General features: G+C 41.9%; 1 protein-coding gene across 7 annotated transcripts in view; it reads right to left on the reverse strand.

Annotated features, from left to right (window-relative positions):
• Window positions 1–367: 367 nt before the first annotated feature.
• Window positions 368–24,325, reverse strand: part of dlgap4a (discs, large (Drosophila) homolog-associated protein 4a) — an 83,810-nt gene continuing 59,852 nt past the window's right edge. For 3 of the 7 annotated variants that reach the window (XM_069722926.1, XM_069722927.1, XM_069722928.1), the window contains exons 2-12: window positions 22,174–23,470; window positions 21,604–21,845; window positions 21,131–21,208; window positions 20,416–20,557; window positions 18,417–18,663; window positions 8,467–8,888; window positions 8,261–8,358; window positions 6,490–6,926; window positions 4,948–5,039; window positions 4,308–4,460; window positions 368–3,849 (exon numbers count right to left, since the gene is read on the reverse strand). In XM_069722926.1, the coding sequence (XP_069579027.1) occupies window positions 3,625–3,849; window positions 4,308–4,460; window positions 4,948–5,039; window positions 6,490–6,926; window positions 8,261–8,358; window positions 8,467–8,888; window positions 18,417–18,663; window positions 20,416–20,557; window positions 21,131–21,208; window positions 21,604–21,845; window positions 22,174–23,394 (3,357 nt within the window). In that variant the 5' untranslated portion in view covers window positions 23,395–23,470 and the 3' untranslated portion in view covers window positions 368–3,624. The other 4 variants (XM_069722930.1, XM_069722931.1, XM_069722932.1 and 1 more) reach the window with 4 other exon arrangements.

A 24,325-nucleotide genomic window follows, 5' to 3' on the forward strand; every position in this document is an offset into this window, starting at 1 on the left:
CACACTGGTGTGCATGTTGGGCATACAGTAGATCTTCATGTATTACATATTGCTGTAATTAGTAGAACGAGTACTATTTGTAAGCCCACGCACTAAGGTGGACCAAATGAAATTATTTTGCTGACCCTTGTTTTATTTTAAGTTATAAAACAATAAAAACAATCAAGCACACACAAAGAAAAAGAAACAAAAGGGATCACAAAGAGAGGTTTTCTGGACTCTATTTTTCAAATCCAAGAACAATAAATAAAATTGAGGTCATTTGGTTAAACATATATCCAAGGAAAGAAATACATGCATTCCAAAATTATGCAGCATTCCCCTTTAATTCTACGGTTGACCTAATACAGAAAAATATGCCACATCAATCGTTGCAATCACAATTCTTTATTCTCTTAAAAGAAACTAGCCTCACAGTGTCTAACTAATACACCATAACATTAAACAACCCTTCGTCTGTAAGATATGTGCTTATTTTGTAAAATAATGTGTCAGTACAAGATAATCTGGAACTACATAGTTTTTGCTCATTTTACTCACTGGATCTCTGAGATAGCCAGGGACATATGGCCACGAGGGCGGGTTACTTATGGACTTATGATTCTCAGAGTGCTTCTGTCCATCACGCATACCCAATGACCCAATTTTTTACCTCAAATATTCCATGGCCACCGTGTCTCAAACATCTCTGTAAATTCTAAAAACCACTTCGCTGCAGAATCTTGCCTTGTCCACATGGTGGCTGAACATCGCATCCACATAATCTGCCTCCAGAGTTGCACCTTCTGGTCATTGTTTGTCCATTTTGTAGCCCTTTGAAACTCAGGAAGTACTGGTAAACAAACTGTCTGAAGATCCCTGATCAGGTCTTGCTCTCTTTGAAGTTCAATATGCGGGCAGATAAAGGGATCCGGCTCTCAAATGATACTAAAAAGGAAAGGACTCTCCACCATTTATCACGGTTATAAACTCTTACATACAGTACATACCCTGGATGCCTCACACAGGTTGAATAGCTTCTGATCATTTGCAAGACCCAGTGAAAGGAATATTGAAAATTCACTGGCAAAGGATCTTTGTATATTCTATATGTAAGAAGGCCATGCTTTTAGAGATTACACAGTAACAATAATAGGTCTACTCTTATGCTTATGATTTATTTCTGTGTAATATTAACTTAGCAGCTAATATTACAAGTGTCATGGATGAGTGCAATAAAAAAAGACAGCAATAATGATGACCAGGACATGTAGCAAAGGGATGTTTAATGATTTTTTTTTTTTTGGACAATGAAATGCACATGTCCATTGTTGATGTAATACAAATAAGAGAATACGAAAATTGACAACGCAGTGTTGTGTCAGCATTCCCAGTTCAACTTCATTTCTTGTTTGATGTTAACTAAAAAGTGGAAATGGAGCCGAACAAGATGTCTGGAGTGTCACGCAAGGACTGACCAGTAGGGGGAGAGCCAGCTCTTACTAAAAAACAAACGGAAAACGAAAAAAAGACAAACAAGTGTCAACCTACACTTGTGCATGAGTATCTGCTATGCCCAGTTCCACTCATGTAACCTTGGCACTTGTGTTTCCATTTAAGAAAACTGAAACATGGAAAATATTCCAGTCCCACAGTCAAAGTGTCACGAGTTTACACAGAAACAAGGCATAGTGTATCTGGAGTGAGCCGATGCAAACACAACCTTTGCAGAGAATGCGCACACAGGCAGCTGAATTCATGAGCAGATTAAATAAAATAATCACCTTAAATAAAAGCTCCATCAAATGAGACTGAAATGTTGATCATTGCCGTCGCGGCAAAATGTGAAATCCCTCGCAGCACCATTAATTATTATAATTACAGAAGTAGAGACATGTTTAGGTTGACCTCATTTCAGATGAAAGTCACAAAAACATGTCAAATGACATTAAAGTTTAACTTAAAAAAAAAAAAAAAAAAAAAAAATGTACCACAGTTCTTCATTCTCAAAAAGCACGGGTGGGAGTTCAAGCTGCTAGAAAGGGGAGCGAAGGAGACCACTGATTTTAGCAGTCAAATTAAGCCTCTAATGTTACTGCGCCAAACCTTACTAAATCCTATATTTCCTTACAGAGGAACACTGAGTAAGTTTGGAGCCGTGTGGAATATGCGGCAAAAGGCTCTTGAGCGTTTGGCCAATTCTTCCGAGGTCATAAAATAAATATTCCATCTAGTGGTTTCTACTGTTGAGTGTTCAACCTGAGATTTGTGTCATTTCATGGACAGTTAGTTCATACAGGAAAAAAAAAACATTCATCCTTCATGCTAATAAAAGTCCCACTGGAAATTGATAAAATAATTTAAGACTGGGTACCTACACCTACTGCATTGCTTACTCTAATGTTGTATTATTATTGCTATGCTATTCCATTTCCTTTCCAGAAGCGAGTAAACCCCCACCCCATCACACACAGTCAGGTTGAATGGGAATGCCATATCAAGTGGTGAATGTCTTGGTCCCCTACATCGCACGAGGATGCAGTGAAAGTGAGAATGATCAGGGGGAAAACAAAAAAGGTGGGCAAACTTGATCTGAGGTGAATGGAAAGTGCAGTGATCAAGTCTACATGAGCTGTAAATGCATACGTTTCATACATTCCTCTGTAGCTCAGTGGCTGGGCAGTCATTCCTCGCATCCCTTACCAAAACAAACCAATGTAAGACTTTACCGATGGGGATTCACAGACACAGACTGTGTAGTGTGCGCTTGTGAACCGGAGAGGAAGAAAGAGACAGAGAGAGCGAGAGAGAGAGAGAGAGAGAGAGAGAGAGAGAGGTGGAGTGAATGATTGCATCAAGAGCTAATATATCATGACAGTAAATGTACTCGATCTATAAAAAACTACCTTGGTACTGAACACTGACCTCTTTCTAACAAATAATCTGGTATACAACATTTACAAAATGAACATTGTAATAGTGTGATATCTATAATATATATGCTACTGCCTTCCTCTGGTTCTCTGCATTTTAAACCTCTTGAGTACGTCAACGCCATCTTAGAACTCTTCCACAGTAAAGCGTACACACCACACCCAACGAGTGGCAGCCTAATACAAAGAGAGAACAGGAAGACTCTGTGGACAGTGAGTACACCTGCATGTGTGTCCTGAGTGTGTGTGGATGGTAGCTCAGCTCGTAAACCAGGCAACGTGCCGGTAGACTCAGCAGTGAAGGGAGTTTTAAAGAGAGTAAACTTCTGGGATACCAAGGTTCTTCAGCTCACAAGGTACAGGATGTCCTTATCCAAGATACTTGCACAATTAAGTCTTCAAATACTTTAGGAGATAATAATTATTATAATGTCAATAATAACAATAATAACAATAGTATTAAACATCTGTCAAGGTTATTTCTGTCCCACAGCAGCAGGTTGATGATCTGCATTATTCTGGATTTTTTTTTTTTTTGCGGTGCCCTGTGATCCCCACGTGTCTCCTGTCATCAGCTGTGCTGCTGTGAGGAATCGACCTCTGTGCATCCTTTGTACGTTTTTGTGTGTGTTCGTCTCAGATCTGTGTGTTTGTGTCAATGAACGTCTGAAGCGAGTCAGGATTTTCCTCGATAATCGGCGCTGGTTCGCTCTCAGAGGCGGGTCTGGGCCTCGGGGACGTAGATTTCGATGCTGTCAGCGCTTTCCGTGGCGGAGTTCTGTCGTACTGACGCCGCGCGCTTTGCTGCCATCAGCCGTTTCCTGGCCTCTTGCCGCTGCTTGTCCACGGCCGAGTCCACGCTCCTGTCCTTCCCTGCTGACAGCCGGAGCTTTGACGGCTTCTTTGGCACAGATGATGGAAGCTGCTTGTTTTCATCCTGAGGAAATCACGCCAACACGAGAGACGAGTAAGATACAGTGTGACACTAGGCTGTAAACACCACCAGTGGTGTTGATATTATTTGCAAGCCATTAAATATGATTAAAAACATTAAAATAAAAAACACAAAAAAACCCACAAAAAAACCCCACTGAGCTTTACTTTGGGGCAGCGATTAACATTTACTTTCACTATAGATGAATTCAAAAATATTATTTTTGATTAACCAATTCATTGTTCTGTCTGCAAAATTTCGGAAAAATGTAACACACCAATCATCAACTTCCAATACTTTCAAATCGTTTTGGCCATCCGTCCCAAACACAAAGGAAATTCTTGCCGTTGTGAAGCTTGTAACAGAGAATATTTCACACACGTCTTGATCGACTTTCCTCGACTAATCAATTGTTAAAACTTCAGGAACTTCTATAAAAAATGTCTGGCACCAAACATCACCTTCTTCTCTGACTTCTCAGGAAGTTGCCAGTTGTTGGCTTTCAGTTGGTAGAGCTCATCAAACTTCATGCTGATGTCTTCTATTGAGAGTTGTAGCAGATCCCAGAAGCCTGCGAGGTCCTGTGCTGTTGGTCGCGGGTTGGAATTTACGTCCTAGTCAAAAGAAAATGAGACAGTGCAGAGACGTGATGGATGAATGGCTTTGGACAAATCAAGAGAAATGAATCACATCCTTCCCCGAGCACATGCTTCCTGGGCAGCCGCCCTTTGAGCAAATAGAGGAAGAGAAAATACATTTGACACCACTCAACTTTCAGAGAATATAAAATTTCAAGAATATTAAACTTGCAATACGGAAAGTCTGACAAGACAAACTGCAGGGAAATTGCAGCAAGTAGGCCGAGTGAATATCCATCAGTTAGATGTGGATTTCATATTTCTGCTTGAAAGGATAATTTCCTCTCTCGATGTTAGTTAATGAAAAGATTCGGCATGTCAGTTGGCGTAGCACGAGTGATGCTGGTAGTAGAAAGATGAAAGCAAATGGATAAGTACGAATTTTGGGAACCAAAATAGTTAGAAGGGTAAAATATATACAATATGCAGAGAGATTCAAAAGGGAGGTAATGAAGTCACTCACCAAGTTCTCGTTACAGAGTCCTCTGAACTGCTCAAACTTCTGTGTCATGAGGAGCTGAGCGCTGCCCACTGCACTGCGGATTGTCCCCAACACTACGCAGAGAAATATATGAAAAATCATCAACAAGCTGAGAACAGAATGAGAACAGAATGTGTTTTTGCTACAATAAAATGACACAAGAGAAAGAAAAAAAAAAAAAAAAAAAAAAAAAGGACAAAATAAGGTTTTTCTTTTGGCTTCCAGAGTAAAGACAAACTGTCCGTCTGCACTGGAGAAAAGCAGTACATGAAGGTTAGAGAGCTACATTAAGACATGGCAGAGTGTGCCTAGGTGGAGTTTTTATGCCTGTTGTCTGGTGATTAAATATTTATACTAACATTTACCACTTAACATTCTATGACAGTAAACAATTTTCTTACAAGTAATTTATTAACTCAATATCTTTTTTTGGATGTGTGGAGGGAGAATCCCCCCCCCCCCCCCCCCCGGGGGGGGGGGGGGGGGGGGGGGGGGGGGGGGGGGGGGGGGGCAACAAATTACTCTTTATTCAGCTATTTCTGACTAATATTTGCATGTAAATTGAAATTCATAATTCAGGTCCGCACAGAGGAGGAGGAAAGATAATCTGGAGGAGCTTCTACTGCTGGTCTGCTTCTTGCTCATTCATATTTAAGACACTGCAGAGATTGATCTGCCTAAAAGCCTGAGTGGTATTCTGGGAGATGAAAAAGTGAAACGACTCTGCGGTGACTCGATTACAGCTAAAACAAAGCTTACTCCCACTCTAATGAGCTGCAGTGCTGTGACTCAGTGGCAGTAATGAGTGTGTCATGCTTTGTCTCATTGTCCACAGTCAGCAAGGATCAGACCTGACCTAGTCCCCTGTCTGTGAACTTCACTAACAGGCACATCAGTTCAATTCTTCATCGACTTGACGAGCTATTTACTCGACCTTATTACTACTGTATTTTGTTTTATGTCTGTCTGTTATTGTGAAGCACTTGATGATGTCTGCTTTAGGAAGGTACTCCAGCATTCAACATCACTTACTTACTTTTTCCTCAACAGGCAGTCGGTGGTGGCTTTGATGACTTTACATCTAAATGAAGTTATTATGAAAAAAGTAAGAAGCCATTTACACCGAGTTATTTCATCCATCTTGGGCACATTGGATCGCCATCAGATTTGAAAACAAAAGTCGACACGTGCTCCAATCTGAGGAAAACAGCTGCTGTAGAGTTTTATCTGATCCTTCATCTGTTTTACATCTAAATGATCTGTGTAGCACAGACTGCACTGGTCTGTATGGGTGACTGTGAGAGTGATAAAAATGATAAAAGTAGTGTGGAGGAAGTTCGGACCCGATTTGCATCTTGCCTGGGAAAACTGACATGCGATGAGATTTGCGAACTGGCAAACAGTCGGGCACGATATAAAGGAAATTATCATTTTCATATCTTATCCAGAGTTGATCTGGACACAAGAATGTGATAGCAGTTAATGGGACCCAAATGTTTTGATATCCACTTTTCTGTCACTTACCCTCCTCTGAGATCTTGTTGTCTTTGGTCTCCTGCTCCATCTGTTGACACCAGCCCTCCATGCGGCCTGTTTCCGCCTGCAGCAGCTTCAGGAACCAGTTACCGTCTCTGAGGCATGCTAGCGTGCTGGACTGAACAGCATCTCCCTGGGAGCTGCAGTTTCCGGACTCGAGGCTGGGATCTGGCGGCGGCAGAGAGGACGGGTCTAAAGCCGGGTCCAGAGACTCTGGAGGCGAGGTGGATATCCTGGATTGGGCTGGGGTGTGTTTAAGGGGTTGCTGTTCCATGGCTTTGTCCTGTCCATTTGGCGCAGTGGTATTCACTGTCTGATTGTTGGTGCAGTTGGCGGTGTTGTTTTCTGTGGGTGCAGCATCCTGGGGCTCCTGAGGCTCGGTCACTGTATTTTGTCTAGAGGCCATGCTGCTGTCCCGGCTGAGACTGCAGAGACATGCACAAACATCACCTTCAGACAGACTTAAACAAATACGACAATTCAGTGACGGGTCGGTCATGTTCTGTAGTAAGAGTTTGAGGTCAGCGAGTATAACTGACAAGACTTTGAGGCAGCTGATTGTGCATTATCATCAACTGCAAAGAAGCATGAAGAGTCAGAGAAGACACGGTTATCGAGGATGTGGCAGTGTGGAAATAAGCAACATATCAGGGATACGGCATAAAAGCTCAACGGACTGCTGGGTTCAGAGATAATGAGCAGGAGAAACAGAAGCGGCCTGTCAAACAAATGTGATTAAGGGGAAATTACAGTGCTCTGCAAAGGTTCAATGGCCAGTTTCTCACTATATTCAGCTCACTGAAGTCAAAACAAGAGGAAAGGCCATCAATCAGAGCGCTGTGCTGCTGTCAGGCTGACTGCTCAATGACCTTAGCCACTCACTGATGCACGGGCTGCAGATGCACCAGCATCTGAGATGAAATATTGACACTGGTAAGAGCATGCAGTTATATAGGGAAAACAGGAGAAGAGCTCCAGCGCAGTCAGGCGAAAATCAATATCACAATTTCATAACGGTTTCATTTCTCAATATCAATACAGTGCATATTGGTGTACGGGAAATATACATAAATATATTCATAAATGATTGTTTAACCAGGAAAGCACAGGAAAAATCTCTTTTTACAAAACACTGTGTTCACACTAACACAATTACACACTTTAAAACCTGGAAGCTGCCCAGTACAACCACAGTCTGACCTGCCAACCAGAGAACAGTTCACACTGCAGCAGTTGGAGTTGAAAGCTTCTCTCATGGACACTTTAATGCAAGTTATGCACGGCTCTTTCCTGCCAGTCTGGAAACAAACCTGCTTAAAGAGGCCTGCTTGTCTAATCTTTAAACCACGACTTCTTAAGGTTTCGGCCTTTAATCCCAATGATCGTATCGCCTATTGCCAATTAAATGAAGCCTTTTTCTGTCCGATTCATATAGTTGCACAATTTGTATACGGAAATATTCTCTTTGTTCCATTTTATAAAGCTGAGTAGCAACAGCGACACATTTTCCAAGCAGGCCAGATGTGTACAAGAGTGTGATATAGTAACTGAGCCACAGAGAAATCAAATAGTCTTAAAAATGGCATTTGAAAATCAGGAACCCATTAAGTCGCAATACACTTTTATATAATACTGCCATTAATGGGAGTATGAGAATATGTATAGGTTAATATCCTCTCTTCTAAAATCCTGTTCATCATTACAAACATCTTGTCTTTACAACAAGCTTGTGACAACTGCGACCTGAGTGTAAACTTACGGCCTGCCGTTCTCAACTTGAACTCCAATTGACTGAAACTTTAGAGGTGTAGTCAGGGTTAGCAGTTCCTCTCTTGGAACTGGCGGAATACAATCCACCTGGAAAATCATGAACAATAGACTATCAGTCAAATGCAACTGTAAAGGTGGCTATGCTCTTCTCTCTGTATGATTACATCTAAATACAAATGAAAAGACAAAACGTACCTGAATTCCTATAGAGGAAAGTTTCCTCTTGGCTGCGGTCGGGGGTTGCTCTAGGGTGAAACCAGCCCTCAGGGTGTCATTTTGGGGCTGAGTAGATGTGGAAGTGGAAGTGGTGGTGGTGGAGGAGGCGGGAGGGAGGTCACGAGGGGCTGGAACAGGAGGTACGGAGCCTGCAGCAGGTGCCGGGGTCGCAGCAGGGGCCGATGGAGGCTGGGTCCCCTTAGCCAGGCCGCCCGTGCGGATGCTACAGAGACTGTCGGAGGAGTTGCTGCGTCCCGACTGACTGTTGGCCTCACTGCCGCGGTCCTGCTGGTCAAGGTATGTGTCCTGGGCTGACTCGGTGCTGCTCTGCAGCGTCACTGAGATTAGGGGCTTGGAAGTGGTGCGGGGTGGGACGGGAGGAGGGGCCTTCCTATTGCTAACTGTTGACAGGAGAAAAAGAAGAAGAAAAAAAAAATGACAACAGAGAGCTCAAAATGAGAAACCTGCTCTTTGTCAGTGAAAACTTCAGGAACAATACGAGGGTACAATAAAACTGTGTGACTACATCAAAGCCAGCTGGTGTCTATGAAGTGCCCAAACATAAAACGATTAACATGGACTCCCTGAAAAACAAACCTGTACTTTGCCCTCATTGTTGCCTCTATTAAGCTGTACTGAAAGCTATCTCTATGCTTCGTGTAACGTGTGTTCCATTGACGTCAGTCTGTCTCTGGGGATCTTCCTTTACATGCCACACCTTCACAGGCCTTTTACTCTGGGGATTGTCAGACAGGACAACTCTGCCTTTTCCGCTAACAGCCCTTTTTTTTTTTTTTTTTTTTAACCTAACAGCTCCAGGAGTTATGGATCAACAGGAAATAAACCAGGGGAAAAGTGCCTCTTTTATGCTGCCCCGTGTGTGTTTTCACTGCATTCAAAGAACTGTGAAGATTAGTCAAACAAAGACACAGTCTTCGCAGTGTTTTTTTGTATTTACTCTTGTGTCACATGTTTCGGTAGATCGTATGAAAGGATAAAAAGAAAACCATACAAAGCTGGAAAATTAGACCGCAAACTTGACAGACGATTGGCTGCGTGTTTATTGGTTATTTATTTCCACTCCAGAACATGAGGGACTAAACGACTAGTAAATTATGTTTTTTTCCCCCTCTCCTTCACTAGCTTTGTACTCTCATATCCTGCTCAGTTTCCGTCTATCGTCCATAAATAATGCTGATGAACTACAACCTGTTAATTGTTTAATTCCAAACTCACTCAATCATGAACAACATCACATAAATGATAAACAGAACATGAAATCTAAATCACTGCTTTGACTCTTTATTATATTCACCAGCAATTATTTAGAAAAAATGCCTATTATCTGTTAAAATGTCTATTAGGGAAGAGCAACCAAGATCCACACAGCATAGATTCCATTTTGTCAAGGTTTCGCATTATGACACTCGCGTACGTATGAACCAGTGATTCACAAATTCTTTCAACAGAAACTGAAATGAGGCCCAAAAATGGATTACCACTGAGCAAAGACAATCTGACTCAGAGAGAAGGAATGGGACTGGTGCCTCTTTTTCTGTCATCAGTCTGCAGGGTTGTGGTAGATGATACAGAGTGAGCTGTCGTACAACAACATGAGAAACCAGGAAAAAACCCACAGGCTTCCTTCAAGAGTTGAGGGGACAGATGCAATTTAAGCTACTTAACTGGCAACATATGACTGAACGAGTTGCAAAACACACGGTAGCGAATACTTCTGCCCCATTACAGCATTTACTGCTCCACGTGACGGGTGGAATATTTCTTTAAAATTAGCTGACCGAGCAATTTAAGGCTCACCACTTCGAATCAATATTGGAAATGTAGTGTTTATCTCTCCCGGAAGTGGTTTCAATCTAAATAGCAACGTAACACCCTGTAATTCTGAGGGCGCTGCACTTCCATCATCAGCCGGTGACTCACAGCACCGGGCCCTCGTTAAATCCCACCAACATACACAAACATGGCTGTGGAATCCACTCTGGGTAGTTCATGTAGCAGCCCTGTCCCGCTGGGACAAGCTTGCCTCAGGGACAAAAGAGAACATTTATTCCCAAAGAATGAGGCACTTCTTGTAGGTCTCATAGCAGAGATGCATGACATTCCCAAACCTAATGATATGTGTGCCGTTAGGTGCAGAATCTCAACACATGACTCTGTTGCATTTGTTGAGTCTACAAGGCCTCACTGTCTCTCTCTCACACACTCACACACACACACACACACACACACACACACACACACACACACACACACACACACACACACACACACACACACACACACACACACACACACACACACACAGAGCGGATGACAAGCCAGATATTCATCAACTGTAAGCCACACGCGCAATTCTCTCTCAGCTCTACAGGAGCATCATTTATCAGCAACAACGATAAACAGGTTAATACTGGTTAACAGCATCCAGTACTAGTGAAGTGGGTTAATTGGAGATTATTTACCCGCCTAGCAAAGAGTACAATCCATTCAGCATAGTGCCAAGTGATTGGGAGATGAACAAGCTCCTCAGACCATAAACCTCTAGCTCAGTTGTTGGCCAGCTCAGCCCTTACTTTTACTTTTTCAAGCTGTGCAGGGCATCCAACCTTTAATCATCACACGTTATTTCATTGAAATTAAACCCATACTCGTGAAATTATGCAGAAACCGAAAGCAGTTGCGATCCCAACATGAACGTATAATCCCCAATTAGGTTGATATGGCAAACTGTTGCTCACGCACACCTCCGTCAGATATAAATTAACATTAGCGTTCATTTAGAGAGGCTTTTCGGTCCACTTGGCAAACAAAAAAAGTCCAATATTCCCCCTCTTTGGTCTCTTTACCGACTCCTGAGGGAAAAATCCGTCTCTTTAGCCGCTTAAATGCTCCACTATGTCCACCAGCTGGTTGCTAACTTTGTCTGCCATCTGTTGCTGGGCAGGTACTGTAAAGTGAAATTTTCAAGGTTATCTTTTTGCTGAAAATAGCCGCCTGCTGCGGCCAAAAACAACGTTATGAAAGTAGCGACAGTGAAAGTAAAACAATAAAATTGCGGACTGGACAACCAAACAATGAGCTGAACGTCACTATACAGCTGCGTTAAACAGGGGAGCTGCGGATTTGGGGTCATAATTCTCTGTAGGTTCGGCACAACGAGCAACACTTTCACACTGTTTTTACATTTTCAAAATAAGTTCATATTATTCGTCAACAAGGTGTAACAGTAAACAGAGTCTTGTGCTGTTAAAAAAAAAACAAAAAAAAACACAGTAAGTCTGTTGTCAAAGGACTGGGGCAGCCTGGTCCAACTATTGAGCAATCTTTGCCTACTTAGCCAACAGAAGAATGTGACTGAGAAAAAAAATCCCATTGCCAAATTATGCGGACAGCAGCTGTCTATGTATCGCATATTTAAGGGGCCCGAAGGCTCTCTCTTACTCTGAAAACAATTCAGATCAATTCCAATGTTGTCAACACCACTTTGATCATCAAATAATAACTAAATTGCTTCACTTATGAAAGCAATGTAGTCTCTGAGCCATAATATGCTCCGGCTCCATCAGCAGGTCTGTCTGAGGGCTATCAGATGACCACTAATGGGTCCTCCACACCAAGCTCAAACTTTAGTGCATGAAATACTGTCAAAATAGTGTACTGTGGCCCTGAACACTATTTGTTTTTGTTTTGTTTTGTAAAAAAAAAAAAAAAAAAAGCAGAACTAGCCTTTCCATTTTGGGTGACCCTGTTTGGGATTTAAATCTTGATTACTGCTGAGCTCCTTCTGGAGTGATTTTGACTTACAGTTCAGTGTGTTAATTAGGCTGCAGTGTTAACTTTAAGGGGAGACAGTGTGGTTCCACTTGAGTTTCCACTGAAGTTCAATATACATAAGAGTAAAGTACACACCAATATGTACTAACAGTATTGTAGTTTATTGTGGATGAACCATTGAGAACATACTGGATTTGATCCAAGTATCATGAAAAGAGGTGGCAGCGGAAGCTTTGTCCAAGATTAGCTAGTCCTACTATAAAATAGTACAGCAGTCTGGCAGACTGTGGGAGTTGCAGACTGAAAGATTAGACCAGGACACATGCCGAGCGTGACTCCTGACAAACACATTAACCACACAGGGCATCATTCAGCAAAACGCTGTCCATTTAAATCTGCTCAGAAAGCTGGCCAATGCTCAAATAACTGCAAAAGTTGGCCTTAAATTAACAATTTTTTGTCTCAGATCTCTCAGATCAGGTGGAAAAACACAACTTTCAAAGTCCTATATGTTTGCATTAAAACTGCAGAAATTTTAAACATTTACATAAGAGATTTTGAATCAAAAGGATTTTAGACATCATAGCAGATGACTGTAAGCCTAATGAAAGCCAATTCCTATGAGGAAGCAGGAAATGATCCTTCTTTTGCCCTCCAGGTTTGAATATACTGAGATCTTCATGCAAATCTGAGTCACCATGTAAATTGATGACATGTGACATCATTTAGCTTTCACTTCACCGTTGCTGCTTATTACACGATAGGTATAAATATTGTTGGCACAGTTTCAAGAAATGGGTATCCATTACATGGTGCTCTTTCACAACTTCATGAAAAAAAAAAGCCACAGGCTCATGAGTGAAGAGACTTCATGACAGACAGAGCTACCTGTCGGGACAGAAAGACATGCAGCCGACCATTCAGCAGACAGCTGACATACCGATAGGAAACACTAAACATCACACAGACAATAAACTATCAAATCAAACAGCTATGACCTAATTAACAATTACATAACATGTTCTCCATTACAGCAGATAGTACTCCAAAGGTAAATGCAATGCAAACTTGTTTACACCAATTGAACAACTTGCCTTGAAAACAGCCCTTCAAATTGAGATAAGGTCCCACAAATGTTGTCCAATTTTTACACCGCTGGGGATTTTGTTCATTCATTCTTATGTGCTCTATAGTCTGATATCTTTAAGACATCCTGTGGTTCTTCCTCTGACCTGTTGGACTGGAGGAACAGTCTGGATTGGAGCCTAATCAGCTAATGCAAAGACACGTGACGAGTATCTCTGAGGTCAGATCTTTAAGGAGTGGACAGGTTTCAAGTCAGAAGGTGCTATTTCTTTTTTTTAAACTACGTAATGCGATGTTAATAACACTGAAAATGATGCTTAAAACCAGAATCACGTCCATGATTTTCAGTATCGGTATGTATGCGTGCGAGACATGCAAAGTTATGTTGAGAAGCGAGATTTGCATCAGGCTGCTGTTCAAGTACATGATCAAGTTACTTCTATGCAATCTGTCAAATATTTTCTCAAATAATCGTTTGGTCCATTAGATGTAAAAAAAAAAAAAAAAAAAAGGTGAAAAACACCCATTGAAAATGTTATAACTCCCAAGATTTTTTTTTACTTAAAAAAAAAAAACAACTGACCACCAAATAACCACTTAGCAGGATCGTTTTTGCTACTCACTTGGCAAAAATGTAAACGTGATTAGTGAGAGACACCAATCGTCCAAACGTATGTAATAAATTAATAACATCATAAACAATATGGTTGTGTATTAACTATTAACTGAAACTGTATTTTTTTTGTTTTGTTTTTTGTGGCTGGCAAAACCGTTCCGGCTCTACAATAAATGGTTCTACCCGTGTTTAAAACAGTTCTCTAATAAGTGCATGCCATTATTGCCGGGGGTGGATCAGCCTTTAACTGTACTGACTGACCGTGTTAACTTATTGCAAGAGAGCCTGTCTGCTGCTGACCTCGCTGTGACTGAGATTAGTTGCTTCGCCCATTCAGTCAAGAGATTACCTCATCGATGTGTATGAGAGGAAGAGAGTATATTACTGTGGTGGGTGACTCAGTCTATCCATGGTAATAAACAGACAAACCTTGTCTTGTTTAATGTGGTTCTGAAGACAATGAACCCGCCCTGTAGTGACAATGAAGCCTTCAAAGCAAGTGCAAGCAATGGCGGGCCAGCAGCCTGTTTTAAGAATCTCCATCTTTGACACGTTAATACTGTACACGGTCCCCCCCCCAGGCAATATAAACCAGTGGCCTCAATGAGCACAAAAAGGGGGGTAAAGGTAGTATTACTGCGAGTGCTTGGCTCTGATGTTGCAGTCATCCGGTGTGCACATCCTTCTTTGTGTCAGGTGGTCTTTATAAAAAAAATTAAAAATTAAAAAAAAGCCCAGTGAAGAGTCAAAAGAGTGCAGGAAGCTGATAAATAATTGATTGCGTCCTCAAGTCCTTATTAACACACGGCTGCCAGAAATTAGTCGGGAGTCAAATTCATACGAGCAAGTTTCTGTGAATAAGAACAACTTGAAACCGGTGTCGGCGGAAATGCCAACCTGCGGTGCAAAAGAAGCGTCAGTCCTGACTTTTTTTTGTGTTTAAACGCACCGATCAGTGAAATGAAAGACGTGATTCGCGTCTTTTCCCTTCGTGCCTCTGAGCATGAACTCACACGTGGAGAAGGAACCGTTACTTCTACCCTAACGTGAGCGCTCACGGGGTTAACCTGAAAGATTACTGAAAGAAATCACCCCTCAACACATCTCTGAAGAAAGAGAGAGATCACACACACACACACACACACACTGCGTTAGCTCCCATGTTAGCTATCCGCTGTAACAAGACGGGTTGGTTAGCCACAACCGGCTGTTAACGCCTTCAAGCTACTGTTAGCTCCTGCTACTTAGCCCAGTAAACCACTGATCGCGGCGTGACACGGGAGCATTTAACGTTGAGCAAACGGTCTAAACAAGCCTCGCCCGCCCGCTGGCAATACGAGCTCGTAATCGGGAGGGGGACTGTGGGGGAGGGGGGATAGAGAGAGGGGAGGTTTTAATCCCCTCTTTCTTCCATCCACGTTAAAGCTAAGCTAGTTAACCTACCACCACACCGTTAGCTCTCGTTAGCTCGCCGTTGCTAGCGCACCGACTTACCAACTGACAGTCGGAACATTAAAACAAACACACACACAAAAATAATAATAATAATAATAATAAAAAAAAAAAAAAAAAAAGCTCAGCCGGGAAATGGCAAAGAAGATCCTTACTGTAACGTGGGCGACTCGGTGTGGGGGTGGAAAACACAAAAATCCTCGTTTTCTGTCCATTCACGGAGCGCAGACCGAAAAGATGCAAAGACGAGCTACGGTGTCCGGCCGTAACACACACACACACACACACGCACACGCACGCACGCACGCACACGCACACACACAACACCGAAACCGGGAAGAAAAGATTTGTAGGACACGCCCTTGACGACGAGGATTGGAAGTCCACGTTTTTCTCTTGTGGCCGAGTTCTGCAAAACGATTGGACGGCTGCGGACCTCGAGGTAACCGAACGCGGCGGTGATTGGTTCACGACTCGGCGTGACGTTGTTTTTTGGGAATGTGTTTCGCGGTAGGTGCGTTTCATTGGTGACGCCGCGGGAACAGACTCCGGGTCCAGACATTATTAAAAAAAACAAAAAAAACAAAACCACATATTCAATAGTCTATTGTGAGCTATTGTTTCCTCAACAATGGAGCAGCATCTGAATTTCATCGTTAAACATCATACCACAACCAAGACGCCCAACAAAACCAACAAAAACATCTCGAGGAGTAATAGTCGACTCAAATTTGACCAAATAATACGCTTATGTTTTGTAAATTGTTGTAACGTGCAAGTAAATACAACAGCGCCTATCCTCCTTCTAATGTTATCAACCATTAAAGCAAACAGTCTATGCCGCAAGCGCAATATAAATATAGGATTTTTCCTGTGGTGGAAGAATAATTTAGATCCTTTACTTAGCTAAATGAAAGTAAATACAGCAATTAAAAAAACAAACAATCCATTGCAATTAAAAGTCCTGCATACAAATTCTACTTAAGCAAAGGTGCAGAAGTATTAGTTTAAGTATTCAAGTAAAAGTATTGGTTTTTAGTTACATAATTAGATCATTAACACTGAACGACCAGTGTGTAAGCAGCATGTTTATATACAGTTATATATAAAGGGACAGCAGATAAATCTGAGGGATTGTCTGATGATTACTAAAATAAAGTTATCATTCACAAATCTGTTTTCAGTTTTTGGACTTTTACTCTCATCTTTAATTTTTTTTTTTTTTTTGGTGAGATATTGGATCATTAAACATTTATTGAAAAATATATATATGAGAAGTTTAGAGTTAAAAATCCCTATTCAGTGGAGCTGTTAACAACATATAGACATCTGAAATGTGACCCCCGACCACGTTGACTTTTGTGGGACGTGAGAAGACAAACAGTTTGGAAACCACTGGTTTAATCTTGAACAATGTGTTGTATTTTGAAAACTTGTTATAATATCTATTGTTTTAAATGTTCATCTGAAAAGTGACTAAAGCTGTCAGATAAATGTAGTGGAGTAGAAAGTACAACATTTTCCTCTGAAATGTTGTGGAGTGGACATATAAGAATAGCATGAGCTTGTGATTTAATATCAGACACATATAGAACCCTTCGTACTGTAGAAGAAAAACAACCATATCACACCATGTCCTGTTCCTTTTTCTTTTAAGCTGTAGGCCATTTTATTCAACAATAAAAACATGCCTCCGGAAAATGAGCTGGACCTTAAATTACTTGATATTTTATAAACATTTTTAAGAGATGTTCAAATCATTGTTTCTTACTTGAACTGGACTGGAGGCAAAAAAATACTCATAAGTAACAATATCTCACATCCATTTAAACCCACAGCAATAGCAAAATGATTTATTTTCTTTTTGATGCTGAAACTTGTGTTTGACTAATACAATATCTCAAATATGGTAATGCCTGGTGGAGACATTTATACAAACATTTCTCTGAAAATAAAGCATTTTTGACAAGGACAGATGGTCATATTTGTTTTATCTCACAAACCAAATAATAGGCTATACACTGAAAAATGGTTCATGAATTTTGAGTAAAGTTTATGTGGCACAACAGCTACTGTATGTAAAAAAATGTTGCTGTATCTTTCTTGCATTCATGCTCTCAGATTCAGAGGAGAGCTGTTTGCAATATTCAGCTGCTGTGTGAATATTTTGATGTGAGTTTGAGTCTGAGGTGGAGCAACATCTAACCAAAAGTCTGTATTCAGACTGCGATGTAACATTTGTTTCAACAATTTCTACATCTAAAGTTATGCATGTCTGTATTCAAAAAGTTTTCTTTCAGCAGAGAGGGGATGAAACGAGGTAAAATTATGTTTTATCCCATGCGCAGAAATATTTGTAACAAGACTGAACAAAATATACAATTCTGTCTGGATTAAAGTATGTACAACTTTGGAAACTCCTGAACTTGGACTCAGGATTCAATAGCTTTGAAATATTGTTCAACGAGTTATCCAATGGCATTTATACACCTGTTCTGGTTGACTACTTGTGTTGTTTGCTTCGTGTCTTCTTTCAGTTTTACTCTGATTAAGACATAGCGATGTCAAATGTACAATTACAGGATGTACATTAATCAGTGGCCTTCAGTTAATTTTTGTTATTTGAAAATGCAATGTTTTCAAGCTGAGAAGCACCCGACTGAGCTGCAATTTGCACAACGATTTCTGTTTCATCTGGTGTACGTGTTGTTTTTTTCTCGAAACTCAACATGCACAGTTAAATTGTTCGTAAGTGTACTTCATAAAACAGCATGTTTTAAATTGTGTATTTCATGGATTTCCGTGACGTTCTTGAATTGCCCTATTTCCTTTCATTTTCAATTGCCCACACAATGTTAATTGTGCTATCATGAAGCACAGTAAACAGCTGTGTGGATGATATTTAATGTCAAGCATTTCCTCCCTCTCAGCTAAATCTTTTTACAGTAATTGAGACTATCTTCCTCTCACTGGTACTCACTGGTGTTGGAGCTGTAGATATAGCCTGTGGTGGTGGGCGGCGGTGAGTCTGAGTCCACAGAAGCTGTGTCTTCATCCTGGGAGCAGCCTGCCTGGATGGCCCGCAGGTAGCTGTGGCTGCGCGACCGGAAGCACGTAGGCGCAGGCAGATCCAGAGCCTCCACTGCCTGAGACTCCCCCTGACAGTATTGTACAGAGTGCCCACAGCCCTGCCCGCATACCTGAAGGAACGTGTGCAGACTCACACGCTGAAGGCAGAGGGAAGACTGATAAACATGCATTTAACACATCTATACTCAGTGGTAGAAGACATGCTCAGACATCTTACCTCAATAAAAATGCCAATTTAATCATCTGAAATTACTCCGTTACAAGTCATTTAGTCTACTTAAGCCAAACAGAAGCATCATCAGCGAATGAAAACATCAGAAGTAAAAGCACTTATTCTTCAGTAAAATGGTCAATAAAGCCAATGCAGAAGCAACATTTTATAGAGACCCTTATTATTGCTTTATACACAATTAATTCATTTAGTACTATCGTGCCCAATCTAGGGCAATGCTTTCCCTCCACAGTCGCACAATAAATCTCAGGGGTTCTGAGATGATTGGTGGTGTTGGAAAGAAAAGCAAATAAATAAAAAAAAACATCATGGTTCCTTGATACAACCTTGAAAATTTGAAGTGTGGAGTCGAAATGTAAAGTATTACTCTACATCAGTAAATGTACGTGGTTACTTTCTACCTATTTCAACCCAGGAATCAAAATGTAGGCCACTTTTGCTTTACATGAGTGCTGAAGGGTGTGAAAATTTAACACACAAAAAAAGCCAATACAAGAGTGAATCTTTTGTCCGTGGTGCAGGAACGGTTTAAAAATAGATCATGTAGCATTGTATGAGCTGCTCAAAATAGTTGTTCTTTCATTGTTGCATGAATTTTTTGATGTCACTATATGATGGGAAGAAGCGGTGACATCCAGCATCATCTAAAATGTTTGATCAAGCAACATTAAATGAAGTGGAAACGACCAGCGCTTATTTTCTTGTTGGCATTTTAGTCGCAAATATGAGAGTGTTCTGTTGTGGGTGGTATAAACATGATAAATAATCTCTCAAAATCAGCTCACTCCAAATGTTGTACTTGAGTTTCAAGAAATCTTTTAGTCGGACAGACTTCACTTTTCATCTGACAGTAAATCGAGTCTCTCAGTCATCATTCGAATAATATAAAATATCTCCAAATATACAGCAGTCATTCCATTGCTTCTCTTTAAAAGCTATTTTTGCCTCAACTGTTGATGGTGTGTGATTCTGCATCTCAGTAAAATCCTGCTGATGAAGATTTACAACGAGCTCCATCAGGTTTCTACAGAGCCATGTGTTCCACTTTGACACTCTCAAGCATATTTTCTGTTGCTCAAGCTTATATTCCGACTGGCCTATTCCCATACAGTCTCTGCAGAGGCGCTCATTACAATATTTTCTGACAGTAGCTTAGAAATTGCAGTTATGCAAATGTATTTTTGCTCATCCTCACCATTATCCAATTGATCATATTTACTCTTCTTTTTTGGGGTCAATCAAACTTATGAAATTTGCTGTTTCAAAAATCTCATAAGGTATGAAAATGTACACTAACTTGCCACTTTATGAGGTACATCTAGTAAAAAATAATGCAGTCTAATTCAACTGTCCTGCAACACGTCTTACATTCATGAAGGTCATAATGGTCAGTTTCTGTTTTAACTGTTTTAGAGAGTAAATTGAGATTTGTGGTGACCCCCCCCCCCCCCACACACACACACACACACACACACACACACACACACACACACACACACACACACACACACACACACACACACACACACACACACACACACACACACACACACACACACACACACACACACTGTCTGTATCTGCAGCACATGAGAGAAAGTCAACCAAACAACAATGTGACAAAATAACAACACATTTGTTAAGATCATGGACATACCTGAGTGCTTCTGCCCAGTGTGCCAGAGCATTGGCTAAAATCAGTGTTCCTGTGGCGTAGAGGGGCCTCCAAAGGGCTCACCAGGCAGTCTAAGTTATCGAGGCTCCGATTAGTGGCCAGCTCTTTCAGGGACGGCAGGGAGCTGTGGAAGTGAATGGAACGATCAGCCTCTCAGAAGTCAGAGACTGGAGTAAGTGAGGGCTGTGTTTAATTGATGATATCCAGGAGAAACTTTACACCTCACTCTGAAAAGTTCCCCTGTGTATTTTGAAATGAAACACAACTGAGATGTGCGCAAAGTGATATGTGTTAGGATTTAAAATAGCAGCACAGAGGAAACAATGATTTATGAGCAAAACTGCTGAATAGTATTTTATAAATTTGATTTTTAATTGAGTTTAGAAATTCCTCTGTTCTGGCTTACCAATTTGGCATCTCGTGTTAGTGAAAATGTGTGTGCACTAAGAAACAGTGTGCTGGGGGTGATTTCCATGGAAAATTAGCATGTTATGAAATCAGGGCTTGAGGAAGCAGGTAAGAGTACAATACTAACACGCCACTCAGGGAACCTGCAAGGTGAGAGATGGAACTGGGGCCAGCGAGGGAAATCACTGGGAGGGTTAGACCAAAAAGAAAAAAAGGTGTTGGGTAGTAGTGGCAGGACAAGTGGGGGGTGGGAGGAGGGCCACACTGCCTGCCTGTGGATGCCACTGACCTCAGATGCTGCATAGAGCATGCACTCTGTAGAGGAGACCACAGATAATCCTCCCGCATGAGAGCGTAGCAACGGGGCCTGTCCGTGTGGATGTAGGAGTGAAAAACATGGCAAAAGAAATTCACCTCTTATTGCTTTTGCAGCAAATAAAGATGACACTGTAAATTATTTATTGTCCCATCTTACTTAGCTGCATCTCTACCTCCCTGCACAGCCTGTGAGCTTGTTTTAAATAACTTCTGCTGCAAGTCCCAACAGTTATTTGTGAGAGGATGCTGCCACCCAAAGACTATCATGGGGAAAAATGTCTTATGTCCCTCCTTCCCACAATTTTAACAAATCCCTCTTCAGCGCCTGTTTATGTTTTATTGAATGTAAAGTAAAAGAGCACAAACTCAACACACAACAATGAGCATGAGAATTAAGGTTATAATTCTTGTATGATTATTTAATTTCTCTGCTGTGGGACTCACTTGCGCGGAGGTGGTGGTGGCTGCTGCTGCTGCTCACTCAGAGAGTGCTGGGTGGCCTTCAGGTAGCTCTGACGCCGAGCTGCAGATTTGGGGGAAGGTTTGGGACTTCCCTCTGAGTCCTCACTGTCTTCCAGGTCTCCCATAGCTTTCACATAGCTGCCGCTGCGCATCCTTCGACAAGGGATCTCAGTTCCTCTGGCCCGTCCACGGCCCAACGTTCCCGCCCAGTCCCCCACAGGGACCTGGATTATGAAAACACATACACTGTCGTGAGACTTTGTAATGAACAAAGTGAGTATGATCCTGGGCATGTTCAGCAATAATACTTTAAAGAGGAAATATGACTAAGATGACTGTTATGATTTGTGAGAAAAATCTACAACCGAGTATAAACAATGAGGGTAAAGTATATTTGATAAACAGAATAAAGGTCATTTAATTAAATCATCAGTTAAAACAGGAACTGAATTCCAGTGCTCAAAACTGACCAATAAAACCAACCACAATCAGAGAAAATATAAAGATAATCATGCAAACTTACAAAAAATCAAGATGAAGATGAATACTCACTGGCCCTCCTACCTGAAGGAACTGTTGCGCCAGGTCTTGGTGGCATGACTTTGATTTAAGCAGGGTCCTATTGACTGTAGCCGAGCCCTTCTGCAACACCTGCCTGGCCTGGCTGAGAGTGAGAGTGGACCAGGACCCCCTCTTCACCAGTGTATCATCCTTGCTTGCCCTACTTCTTCCCGCCTCTTCCTTGGATCCTACCTGTGTCGCTTGGCATGCCAGGAACTTGAGGTCACTGCTGCTTTTCGAGGTCTTGAGAGTATGTGCAGAAATGGTGTGGTAGCCCTGTGGAATATGTCTGGGAGGAGCCTGGCTGTCTGACACCGCTCTGCCAAGAGTCATCATGGTCAGCGGGTTGCGGTAACCTACGGCAATAGTGCCAGCTTTGGTAGTGTCAGTGTCCAGGGCATCATCTGAGCTCCAGAGGCCTAGTGTATTAGGTCTAGGTCTCTGCTTTGGCCCCTCAGTCTTAGCCCTGTCTTTACTCTTGCTCCTGCGGGTTGGTCTGCCACCATCCTCACCACCTCCCATAGTTCCAGTCATCCCTCCAGCAGAGCGGCCGTTTAGGCTGCCTTTGATTGCAGAGTTTTCCAAGGACTGGGACTTGGCAAAAAGCTTCTGCACAGAATGCATCAGGTGGCGTATACGTCCTGGACTCTCACTGCGTTGCTTTGACATACGTCCTCTATGGAACTGCAGCGTACTGAAGCCGTCGCGCTGCAGGGGAAGGTGCCTCTCTAGCTGATCTAGAAGGTTGGAGGGTAACCGGTTCATCTTGGCTGCTGCTGCAGAGGAGATGGTTGCTGATCCACTGGTGATCATAGGAGCCCCAGTCAGGCCCAGACCCAAGCCCATACCCATAGACAAGGAGGTGGATAATGTACCTGCCCTGCTGCCCTGCCCAACTCCTCCACCGCCGGCCATGCAGCCCTGAGAGCAGTCGATCTGATCCGTCTGGGAGGTGAAATGCAGACGAGGGAAGGTGCTGCTGTTGGACATTTGGCTGAAAGGCAGCAGGCAGTCAGGGGTCAGGGTGGTGGGGCTGGTGGGTGCACATGCATGGAGATGGGGGTCCAGAGTGCCATAGTGATTCACGGTGGGGCTCAGCAGAAAGGCGCTGTGAGGGTCGGAGGTCAAAGGACACAAAGGCTTCTGTGGGCATCCCGCTGGTTCACACGAGTCAGACAGATGACGACTGCGGTTGGCTCCTAACCCTTTCATGGTGGCTGAGGTATTGTCCTTAGAACATGTCTCCAATCAGTACGGGTCTACTGACCTGAGGGGCTCATCCTGCAATCTGGAGAGATGAAAAACACACACACAAAAAACAACCATTAAACATGCGATTCAAGTGTGTGATTGCTGCTATAATTCAATACATACAGTCTGATAGTTGTGTAAAAGTAAAAAAAAAGAAAACTGTGACAACATCCTGGGAATATTCCTGCCACGTTTTAGTTATTTTCTCTGTTTAGTTGCAAATTCTTTAGGGAATGTTCAAAAAAAATGCGCATGTGTTCATCCCTTTATAGAGATTATAGTTAACAGTGCATAACAGTAAAACAGTCATTTGTGTACAACATTAAGTCTCAGAAGGGGAGCTTGACACACCTATACTTAAAGCTAATGAACACATTAGAGTTAGAGCCCATTTAGGAGTGTTTCTCCCTGTGTGTCCTTGGATTTTCAGAGCAGTAAGTGAGTTTAAAAAAAAGACATTATAGATGGTCTCTGCTGTGTGGTGCATTTCACAGAGGCAATAATAACACGGCAGCTCATGTGAAGCACAGAGCCATTGTCATCATACATATAGACTACTATAAGTTGCTTCACACAACAAACCACCAGGTGGAGCAGCAGCAGCAAGTACACAGAGGATAGTGTTTGGCTTTAGGGAGAACATACACAGACACATTGTATTTAGATCCTAATGTACATTTAAAAATCAACACATCCAGGTTTAATGAACTGTATGTGGATGGAATATCAAAAGAAGCCCAAAGCATGATAGAAATATTGTGATTTAAGTGGTTTGAACACCACATAAACAGTTTTTCTTTCAATCACTGTCTCCAACAAAATAAATAAGAGCAATAGAGCCATTACAGTGAAAAACAAAAGATGAACAGACTAAATCACATATTATTTTCAG

The sequence above is a fragment of the Brachyistius frenatus genome, unplaced genomic scaffold, assembly GCF_029030835.1.
Source record: "Brachyistius frenatus isolate BFR_SWC_R1_liver_20210118 unplaced genomic scaffold, ASM2903083v1 Contig_309, whole genome shotgun sequence".
Lineage (NCBI taxonomy): Eukaryota > Metazoa > Chordata > Actinopteri > Embiotocidae > Brachyistius > Brachyistius frenatus.